Source organism: Chenopodium album, chromosome 2 (assembly GCF_948465745.1).
Source record: "Chenopodium album chromosome 2, dcCheAlbu1.1, whole genome shotgun sequence".
In the NCBI taxonomy this organism is placed as follows: domain Eukaryota; kingdom Viridiplantae; phylum Streptophyta; class Magnoliopsida; order Caryophyllales; family Amaranthaceae; genus Chenopodium; species Chenopodium album.
The window spans coordinates 14,877,937-14,889,674 of NC_137835.1; the positions used below are offsets into that span (position 1 = coordinate 14,877,937).

Below are 11,738 nucleotides of genomic sequence, written 5' to 3' on the forward strand. Positions count from 1 at the left end.
TTGTCATAATGTCTTGTTTCATAATATAATTTTATTACAATTATACTAATGCACAATTAAAGATATTAATGGTCAAAGTAGCGTCTTAGCAAATGTGTCGGTCAAACTGATGCAGATAAAAAAAAGAGGGAGTAAGAACTAGAGAGGACTAGAGGAGAGAAAAGTAAAATGAGACTACAAATGAACCAAACAAAGCATAAATTAAAACGACTGCTCAAATTACTTTAACAAATTTTCCATTTGTCCTACAAATCGGCTCATGATCTCACCTGATCATTTGCATTTTTTTGCATAAAATGTTGGCCAAACTTACATTTAATTAATTTTTTTAATCAAAATAAGTTGAAAAAAACAAAGCCTAAATTAAAACGACTTGTTAAACGCCTCAACCTGATTGAGTAAATTTGAACATCCTTAAAGAATTGGGTTAACGATACGGGTCAACTTGGTCATGTAGCTTCAACCTTCAAAGCCCACTCCATTTCCTCCTCACGAGCCTATGCCTATCTTCTCCCTCTTCTTCTTCCTCTCCTCTTACACTCACACCATAACCAGAAAAACCCAGAAAACTCCATAACCAAAACCTCCAAAAATGGCTTCAATCAACTTAGGTCCATTTGGTGAGCATTTCTTCCACTGGTTCGAAAAACCTCCACACCCAATTTCATTCCCCAATTTTCTCTCTCTATCAATCTCCCAAAACCCTCCTAAACCCCTTTTTTCTTCCCTTTCTCTTTCCGACCCAAAGAAATCAAAACCAAATGAAGAACCCTCAAAACCAGGAAAATACCAACAAATGCTCGAACAATTTTGGTGGGAATGTGAGAATTTACCCGATGTTCGACACACCCCAGAAGTTGATAACATTTTGAATGAAGACCCAGTTTTTGAAACCAAAGAAAACCCAACTCCAGAAGAAATTGAAGAGAATAAAAAATGGTGGGAAGAATTTAGGAGTAACCCATTAGTTCAATTTTTAGCTAGGGCTGAAGAAATTGCTGATGCTTATAATGAATTTGAGGTTAAGAGGAATGAAAAGCCTTATAGAAGAGAGGATGCTAAGCTTTGGAAGGAAGTTCCTAATGTTATTGGGTTAGATGGAAGGCCAATGCCTAGGAAAGCTATAAAAACTAAAGATGAATCGGATGATAAGTTTTGGGATTTTGCTAAGCAGTTCTTCTTTGGTCTCTGGGGTTTCCGGCAGCGCCCGTATCCGCCGAGTAGACCGATTGATGTTGCTCAGGCTGTTGGGTATAAGCGGCTCGAAAAGCGGTATTATGATTGTGAGTATTGCTTGTTCAATGTTGCTTTGTTTGTTCATGTGTTGAGTTGAATTGATATTATGAATTTGGGCACTTAACATGCTCTTAAATGTGTGAATTGTGCTTTTTTTTTTCCTGCGCTGAGTTGAATTGCATTGCAATTATTGTTTGTTGAATGTTGCTTTGTTTGTTCGATCAGTGCAAGTTATTCGGAAGTTTGAGACTTTGTTTTGTTGTCTTTAGTTGATTTCTTTCCTTGATAGAGTTTTAGTAACTTTCCGAGAGTGAGGGATAACTCAAGTGGTTAGAGATTCCCTCCCGATTCCAGGAGGTCCTAAAAAAATTAACTTTCCACCAGGCTCTTCGTCTTAACCACTAGGCCAAGACCTCATTGGTCTCTAATCCTTCCACATTAATGTCAATAAAAAAAAGTTTTTGAACACAATGAGAAATTTAGTTTCTTTAAGGTGTTATGAAGTATTATGTTCTCCTTTGCCTCTTCTAAAATGTTGTGGGCTCCCTACAGTCTCCTATTAACCTGGGAGACCCGGTGTTAACCTTCAAAAAGCAAATAAAATACACTAATTGATAGTGTTCTTGTGTAATGAGAGTTTTGAGTATGCACTTAGCAGACCTTATGATATTTCATAAGCAAGAAAATATGTGACATGTTGATGCAGATGAAAAGTAAAGTTGAAACGGATGTGTCTCATTGCTCATCAGCTCAGGGTAGTTTTGTAAGGTGTGCATACTGTGCAAGCAATATTGCAACTGACTGGAAGTTCTTTGCAGTTATTGTTTGATCTTTTTGGAAAGAAGAAAATCCTGAGCAAATGAACAATATAAAATCAAGAAAGGTGGAAAATAGTTTCTGGATATTGTAGCAAGTGCTAGCAATTACTCCGTATTAGTTGTGAGTTAAAGAAAGTATCAGAAGGCTCAACGTTATATTATTTGCATTTTTAATTATTATTTTTCTTAACACAAGAAAACGATTAATATATTACGTTATGACGAAAGGCCCAAACACAAACAGAAGATGGATATAGGTTCAGAGTACAAAAGTGGCATATTGTATTATACTTTATTATTTATTTTTTTTCGTATGAAGAATTGGTGATGTTCTTCGTGACCAACCATAGTCCTTTATTTGATGTACTATTTTTTCATTACTTTTTTCAGAAGATGCTTATTATATATTTATGTTTATAGTTATAATGAAGACTGGTGGCTGGTTCTACAAGGATCGATTGGGTCGTACACGAGGACCATGTGAGCTGATTCAACTTAAGACTGCTTGGGGTGCAGGCATAATTGATAAAAATACTTTCATTTGGGGAGAGGACCTGGATGAGTGGGCACCTATAGGCATGATTTATGGCTTAGAGCGAGCAATTGCTACTTGGGAAGGTTTGTTACTTGTCAATTCTACTATCTGTCTATCTTTTTTGGAAAAAGATATATGCAGCCCTAAGGGCTGCATATAAGAAGCTAAAAATGGAAAGGAAAGACAATAAATAACCATTTATTACACCGATTTACTCGTGAATTGTCGATAAATTCCCAATTTAATACTAAAAAAGGAAGTATATTAAATGCTTATATGCAGCCCTAAGGGCTGCATATAGCATTACCCATTTTATTGCCATTTAAATATTAAGTATTATCTCAATAGTAAATGCAGTTAGCTATCTTGTTCATATAATGTTGGGCGGTTGCAGACTATATTCATGGGATTCAGTGGTGTTGTGTGGCTGTTACAGCAGCTTTCACACCTATTTATTTTTGTTTATTTGTTTCTAACACACATGAACTTACAGACTATATTGATGGGATTCAGGCGTGCGGTATGCCTGCTGCAGGCTTACTGCTGCAAAACATTATTTTACATTGGCATTGTTTAATGATTGGAACATTGGATCCATGAAAGATTATATTAGTCTACTTCAAATCATTACTAGAAGTGGCAGACTTGAACTTAGGAGGCTTATCCCGGATTTGTTTTTTGATAGACACTTATAGTACATAAAGCTTGATATTCATCATTTCATCTTGAGTTTAGGATATTCCATATTCAATCAATGCCACCATAGGCTGTAAAACAACTAAACATAACTGCTAATTGCTGACACTCTACGACTGCTCATTAGAATTAAATTCTGCCTTAAACTGAGACTTTCTGACACATTGCTTTGACATTCCACATTTCCACCAACTTACTTCTTAAGATAAAAGGCTGTATGGCATACTTTGGTTTATATGAAGAAAAAGAAGTGTGTTTATGTCTTATAGATTAATAGCTAATTAGCTAAATGTGGCTTGGTCAGTGTGTTAAAGGGGTTACTTCGTTAGTGTGAAAGGGATTACACAATCAGTATTACAGGGATTACTCGGTCAGTGTTATGGGGGTTATTTTGTTCTTTTATAAGTGATCAAACGGTGTGGCCAGCCACAGACACGACGAGCTGTTAACTAAATAGGTTCTCCACAAACTCCCTTTCCCCCCTAGCCTGTAGTGACACTATAGTGAACTAATAAGAGGCGAAACATGAAACTGGCTCATGCATAAAGTATAGAGGAAAGCAGTCAGGCTGCAAAAATCAAGGCACAAGATCATAGATGACACTGTTTATTCCAGCTACATGTAGCTGCTTTTTACCATTTTTTGCAATAACATGCTCTCGTTGTTTATGAAAATTTGGTGTAAATTTTTTTATAGATTAGAAAGGGAAGGATTGTGTATTCTTCAATCCTCATTTATAATCTTTTTTTCAAAGAATCTGATACTTAAATTCACCCAAAAAAAAAAAAAAAAAAAAAAGCTCCAGCATGTATTGGGAATCAGATAGCATCATTTTTGTTAGCATTCAACGAGGATACTATAAATTGACCTTACTGCTCTTCTTTCTCTATTCTCTCTCAACATCTCTGATGTTTCTTTGCAGTTTTCTCCCAAAATTTATTTCCCTTCTTAACTTTATGCAGCATTCATCTCCACTAGTAAAGCATATTAATTGATGGTATGAATCTATTAGTTACTAGATAGGCATCTGAAGCTGTAACAATAACTACATTGGCTGTTTACTTAGCTCCATCAAGTCAATTATAATTCCAGTTGAAGGAATGCTAAAAAGTGCTTATGTGGTGGTTCTTCTGTTGCCTAGGGCTGGCCATGGGCTGATCAAGCCCCATTGAACCGGAATTGGCTGGTCCAGGACTTGAGTTGAGACTGTAGTCAAAAGGCTGCCTTTTTTCCTCAATGAATAGGTCCAACTGTAGCTTACTTTTGACTAACTTGGTACCTTGGTAGTGCCACTCTAGGGAAAAGGAATGTAGTGTAACCATGAACTTTTCCTTTCTAATCTCTGGTCATGGCCAAAATAACCCACTGGTTATCTCTATCATTCCCTTTTCTTTATATAGTTTCTTGGCAAGCTGTTCTATACACTAAGATGATTAAGTTTGCCAAGATATTTTCTTGGCAGTTTAAAGGTAAAGGTGGTTAGAAATTATAATTTAGGGTCTGTATGAAGAATATAAGAATATAAATGCAAAGATAACTTTTAGAGGGTTTATAAGAATTCAAATGTCCAAGAATACAGCTGAGAGGAAAAAAGCATTGTACTTTACTGGTAGGAGGAATGGATATAGACAGAGACACCAAGTGCAAAGTTATTTATTAGAGCCCAAAAGATGCAGATTGTTAAAGTCTCCAGGCTCAAAGTCATACATGAACATATACTGGCTACACTACTACTGATATACTTCATAAGCATCAAAATTATCTAAATTAAAGATGAAAAAATTTTCTCCATTATGAAATATCAACAGAGAAGATGTCTGTTATGTTGTACTGCTTTTCTTCTTGAGTTTCTAGTTGTATCCACTTAATGATCTATGTCTTGTTTTGCATTGTTCAGTCAGGTTTGGAGCAGCTGCTACAGCATTTCTCCATAAGCTTCAGAAAGGAATGTCTCCTTTGGTTCCATTAAAGGGGTTTGAAAAGAAAACCTACAAGCAACTGCAAGAGGAGGCTATGGAAAGTAAGAAGCGTGATCTAGCCGTACTTAAAGCTAATGACGGTTATTGGCCTGGAGTAAGAACCCCAAGTCATGCTCTCTTTCTATGGGCTAGTGGTTCTGAGCTTACAACAATATTGGAAGCTGATCACATGCCAAACAAATACATACCAAAACATCTAAGGTGTTTATTTCCTTATTTCTTATCTCATTGTTATTGACAAACATTTTCAAGTATGCTGTCTGAACAATTTTTTATTAATAAAATGTTGTCTGAACACTCTCTTACATTTGAGGCACCAAAGTTTAGATAGTATTCGATTGTAAGCGGAATCTTACTGCTGAACTACGCTATTGACAACTTATAATCTTGGTGATGATAATCTCCTACAATAGCCGGATTACCTAGCTCTTAAATTAAAGTTTCCTTTGAATCTTTACCCTTGTAATTTGATTTTTAGTTCACTGTGTTGATGGGTGTGTGATATAAATTTTTTTGTGAGGCAGGCTGCAATTGGCTAAAGCCATCCCTGGTTTAAGGCCCTGGGAGGTAATAAGTGTAGAACAAGCCATGGACCAAATAACATATGGCAGAGAATGGTATCGTGAGCCTCTTGGCTCCTACACAACTGGTCCTCCATATATAAGGCGTTGGAACAGAGATGTTAAGGTATGTCCTTTGTGTGCAATGTCTTCTTTTCCTGAGCATATTATACAGTAGTTCAAACTATTTCGAACTTGTTTTGCATACAGCATCAATGTCAGAGCCTTTATCCCTAGAATATTGGTTCAGCAGCTACAGTGGAGTTTCCATTAAGTTTGTGAATGAGTACTTTTTTTTTTAATAGTTGTAAATGAGTACTTATAGTCACATATATGGAGTACTTTTTTAGGCGGTCTAGAAAAGTCATCTCTTTTCCCAAAAGGGAAATTCTCATTGGTAACCCTGTAAAATTGCACTCTTTGGTTATACTACAACAACAACAACAAAGCCTCCCAAAATGATTTGGGGTTGACTAATATGAATAGTAAGGAAACCCTTTGTTAATAATAAAAAAAAAAAAAACTTAATATTTGTGGTAACCCTTTGTTCTTGAATATTATCATTTATAGCATCAATGAGGATAAAAGTTTTAAATTAACTTACTTTTCTTACCATCGTTAATAGTACAATTACATATATGCCCTATGATACTAATTACATTTTTACATGGTTAGTAGTCCCTCTAATGGTGGTTGTGTTTTCCTTTAAACTTCCATTTCTTTCAATTAATTCCCAAATGCATTAATATTCAACCCAATTTATCCTCCATTAATATCTTTTTCCAGCAATAAGTTGGAGAATAATAAGTGCAGTGACACTGGCACACAAGTAGCAACTCTAGATCGGAGGCAATGATAGACCTCAACAATGACAGCTAGTTGTCCTGGAAGGGGTAAAAAATTCACTAAATGCACCAAGAGAATTGGGTGGCTTGGCAAGAAATATGTCCTTAATTATCTCACAATTAGACTATTTCTGTAGTAATGTTGTCCCTAGAGTCCATGTGACCACACTGACTAGATCTCGTAATCTAACTATAATGGCTAGATAAAGAGACTAGTCTTTGTTTCAGCATTTGCTACTGCCTAAAACAATAAAACTTGAGCAGCTAGTGGAACATGATAGCAACTGCAGACCTGAATGTGGTGGGTGGGGAGGGATTAGCAACTGAGAAAGGATATAAATAAGATAAGAGAAGAATTAACTTCAGGTGGATGTGTGGAAACACTTTAAGAGATAGAATCAGAAATGAGGTTATTCGCAAGAAAGTAGGTGTGGCGGGCATTGTAGATAAATTAAGGGAAAATCGTCTGCGTTGGTTTGGACATGTAAGACGGAGACCCGAGGGTGCACCGGTGCGAAGAGTGGAAGAGTGGGACCATGGAGGGATTAAACGAGGAAGAGGGAGACCAAAGATGACTTGGTTGGAAGGAGTGAGGAAGGATATGAAGTGCATGGATTTACGTGAGGATGAAGTTTTGGATCGTAAGGGATGGAGGAGAAAGATTTATGTTGATGACTACACGGAATAATCAAATTTGGTTCATGTTAGCCGACCCCACTTTTGGGATTAAGGCTTTGATTGATTGATTGATTGAAGAATTAACTTCAGGAATGTTAACTACAGTTAAAAAATTAAGTTTAAGTTTTGTCCCTTATTAATGCTACGAATAAAAATAGTAAAAAAATAGAGGGTTACAGTTGATATTAAGTTTTTTTTTTCTCCATTTTCCCCCCAACTTAGCAAAGAGAAAGTGCAATTTACATGGCCACCAATGAGAATTTCTCGTCCCAAAATAGTGACGACTTATGATAAAATTCACTTGTACTTGTTTTTCGTTCAACCTGGAGTCAGCTGTGGAGCATTGTGCATTTGTGCTAGGAATTGACATAGCTTACAGCACTAACAATGGCAGCATATTTAGAAGAAAATTATGATTATATTGATATGATGATAATTACAATAAATAGAATGATAATTCCACTTTTGAAAGGTGGATTCTCTCTAAGTATGAGCTTTTGAGAGGCTCACTCTCTCCCAATTATAAAACACTCAATACTCAACATATTCTCTTCCCTCCTAATGAGACCTATTGATAGAAAATACCTCCTAACAAACCTCTAGCTTATTCCCCAAGTTACTACTATAGACTAACATACCCTTCCTTTAAATATTGATTCCTTGCATTACCTGCCGCCCAAACTTTCATCTTGTCCTCAAGGTGGATTATAATCGGCACTAGCTTCTCAATCTCGGCAACAATGATAGCTAAGCAGACTCTTGAATAGGCCAAAACTGAGAATGGGCAGATCTCTAAAAAATTGATGAAGTACAAGAGTGGCTTTTAAGAGGAACCACTGGCTTGGTTGTTGTGGTGTTCATCTCCCTCTTGTTTTTATTTTTTTGGGCCCGAAGGAAAAGGTGACAAAAAATCATTGCCCTAGCGCATGCAGTCATCTACTCATTGGGCTTTTACTTCCATTGATGAGGATAAGCTGGTCTTGCTGTCAATTGCAGGCCTAATAAAGAAAGCATTTTTTTGAGAGGAACTTAGAACTGAAAATGCAATTTCTGTTGTAATATAGGGAAATTGTTTTTCCATCTATTTGAAGATTGAATTACCCTTTTGAAATCCAACCTAAATCAAGCTAAAAATGGTAGGAAAGTTATTTATGAAGTCTTCACTACTTCTGTGCTATGCAATCAATTTTAATTACCCTATAATCCTATATTGACCCTGAATTTTGAGACTCGGCTTTCATGTTGCCTGTTTTTGACTTTATCTAATGTATCCTCTTTATGACTGCTATTCCTGTTCATTCTGTTGTAGCTGTAATTTAATTTCGATATTGTGATTGTGCAGAGGATTTTCAAGGTATTCGAGGACCTGAGTTTCCAGGTATACAAAAAATTAAATCGTACAATACCTGGTTTTGAAGAAGTCATGAAGAAAGTTGCAGAAGATGCTACTGCAAGAGAAGAAAACAGGAAGCAAAGGAGAAAAGCAGAGAAGGAAGCTGAGACGGAAGCATACATTGAGCGATATAAACGTAATAACCCTTAACAGGTATCTTCCCACCCTGCAGTTCTTGACCTATAATTTTCTGTCCATTGGATTTATCCTTTTGGATTTGAGGAGTAGTTAACCTGTGCTTATCCTGGCATTATTTTGCAGATCATATCAAATCAATACTAGCTTAATTTTGAATTTGGCTGAAGATGATAAATTTCTTGCTTTAGCTGCTGCTGAGAACGGTGGTCTCTTTTGTAGTAAAGGGTTCGTTGATCAAATCTTCCTGTACGTAGTGTTGTAATCATCTCTTTCCCTCATTGTATATCATACTTTACTATTTAATTTTATCATTTGGTCCATCGCGATTTCTGCTATTATTTAGACAGGGTTTGCAGCACAACTTACATCTTCAATGGCCAATACATGATTCCATGTTCATTTTTTACAACTTTGTCCATTGTTTTCCATAATAAAAGGATGTAATAAAGCAAGCACCCTTCTTTAAGATGAACAAACATTAGATTTCCGACAATGGCATGGCCACGTTCCTCAATTTTTTACGATTACTTATTACGCTCATATCTAAACTTATTAATCTTTATCCGAACTTATTTTTTTTTACCGCGTAGTATGGAATCTGGGTTATCTTCTCTAACACTATTACCCAGCTTTTCTTTTTGATTGTTTAATCTCTCTGAAAACGGGAAAGAGTGAAATAAATATGAAAATTAACCGACCATTTTGGGAAAATGGGATAGAAGCAGGAGCTGTAAATGGGCACCACGTGCAATGTTATAAATGGTCAGTCTTGGTTCAACGAGCTAAATCAGACAATTTCTTCGATACACGTGTCCTTTATTATTCTTTTTCTTTTAAATATTTAGAGGGACACATACTTATCTTTTAAGCCCCATACATTTTATTTACGTATATAAAGGAAAGAGTTAGCATGCGGTTTACGGAAGATTTTGTGTTAAAAGTAGAAGAACAAATAAAAATGGAAGATATTGCTATAGAAAGTGAGACCTTCATTAGGCCTTCTAAGATTGAAGTTAGAGGGAGAGATGAAGGGACTAACCATGAAGACGAGCAAGAGAAGGAGAAGAGGCAGAAACTTGAAGGTGGCGGCGGTGGAGGTGGCGGTGGTGGGTTATTAGATAATCTTTTGTCTAAATTAACCTCTCCTAGGCCTACTACTGATGAAGATCATGCCTTAGAGGCTAATAATGATCATCATGAGAACGGCGATGCTCGTGAAGGTGGTGGTGATGGAGAAGGCGGAGGTGGTGGTGGTGTGATTAATAATATAATCTCCAATCTGTTTCCTAAAAGAAGTGAGGGTGAAGATGTGAAAAATGATGGTGGTGAGGAAAGATTGGAGGGTAAAAATGAGGAGAATGAGGTGATTAAGAAGGTTGAAGAAGAGAGTGAAGGTGGCAATAATATTAATAGTAATGGTGGAAGCCTAATCTCTAATCTTGTTCAAGGTATATTTTACTACCTCTCTTATTTTTTTTATTAAAACGTAAGATGTAGTGCATTACTTTTAAGTTCCTCCATATTTGCAAGGCATGAATGAATGAAATAGACAAAAGTTTAAAAAGGGAGTGTTTTGGAAATGGTTTTTAAAATTAGGGTATCTTAGACAAAAGTTTGGAAAGTTTCAAAAGGGAGTGTTTTAATTTGGAGTATATATAATTTACTTGATGAAATTTTATACTACTACTATATTTACAAGGTCTTTGCAACTTGGATAAGTTAATTTACCTATAAATAAGAGATTAGTGGTAGTAGAATCTAGCTCGATGCATATACCGAAGGAGTCTAATCAAATCTCTACAAGCTAAGTACTTACAAATTTATAATAGGGGAGGTAAAAAAGACCTCACTTCCTATAGATTTGTGTCAATAATATTTGAACTGCAAGCTTTGGAATCTAATTCCAAAGTTTTTACAAGTGTGTCAAATAATATGGTACATTTAATAAATACCTCGATATAACGACGAATTCAACTAAGTTATTGGTAAATTTATTTTGTTACACTTGTATTATGGCAACCACGAGTCCACGACACATAATAAGTTGAAAGAGAGGACTAACGAAGGGAATTGGTTGTGTTTATGCAGATGTTGCGGCTCCAGAAGGGGATGAAGCGTCCATTCTAATTCAATCCATTGTTCATGACTAGTTTTACATTCTCTGTTTTTTCCCTTAGCAATCTTAATTTAGTTTTGCTTAGTGTTCTAATCTTCATTGGTTGATGTTATGGGATTTTAGATTATTTAATTCTCTAAAGTGTAAGAAGATTGGGTTATTGTTCTTTTAACTACGCATGTATCACTTCCAAGGAACATTGTAATAGAATTCATTGCAATTGGCAAATGTGATTAATGTAACCTAGATTGTACTGTGTTGACCACTTGACCAGTATGACCACTCAATCACTCATTTAGGCTATATTTTATTCGGGTTTTTTTTTTTCATTGTTATATGTGATAATTTTAACTCATTTGATTTATCGGAACTTATCTGTATTTATTTTGTTTGGATGTGTCAAAATAAGTTGAATATAATAAGGCATTACTCATGACCTATGTTACATGGACTCGGGTATTTGGTCGGACACGGACACGTGTCCGAGTGTCCGATTTGCCAATTTTCAAAATTTTAGGACACGGGGACTCTATCCTATATTTGGACACGGGTGCGGGGACACGGCACTTTCATTTTTTGCAAACATATATTACATAGTATTTAAATATTTCATTAATTTTCTTTGTCTAATACTTAGGAAATTAGAATATAGTATTATCATAATTATTTTGGTATTATTTTAATTATTATTAATAATTGGTACAATTCCTCTAAAGGAAATTGTAACTACGGGTAAAGATTAAC

At 35.7% G+C, this 11,738-nt stretch overlaps 1 protein-coding gene across 1 annotated transcript; it reads left to right on the forward strand.

Moving 5' to 3' along the window:
* Positions 1–467: 467 nt before the first annotated feature.
* LOC145596746 (protein TIC 56, chloroplastic-like) lies at positions 468–9,204 on the forward strand. The gene is made up of 6 exons (XM_081652952.1): positions 468–1,283; positions 2,475–2,672; positions 5,183–5,465; positions 5,789–5,951; positions 8,690–8,893; positions 9,002–9,204. The coding sequence occupies exons 1-5, from the start codon at positions 593–595 to the stop codon at positions 8,888–8,890; spliced, it is 1,536 nt and encodes a 511-aa protein (XP_081509078.1). The 5' UTR covers positions 468–592; the 3' UTR covers positions 8,891–8,893; positions 9,002–9,204.
* The last annotated feature ends 2,534 nt before the right edge of the window (positions 9,205–11,738 follow it).

What these genes read in the sequence shown, in the direction of transcription:
- LOC145596746 (XM_081652952.1), top strand. Translation starts at nt 593, where the DNA reads ATGGCTTCAATCAACTTAGGTCCATTTGGTGAGCATTTCTTCCACTGG. An exon ending in TACATACCAAAACATCTAAG is followed by an intron (nt 5,466 to 5,788) that starts GTGTTTATTTCC and finishes TTTGTGAGGCAG; the next exon opens with GCTGCAATTGGCTAAAGCCA. An exon ending in GTTGGAACAGAGATGTTAAG is followed by an intron (nt 5,952 to 8,689) that starts GTATGTCCTTTG and finishes GTGATTGTGCAG; the next exon opens with AGGATTTTCAAGGTATTCGA.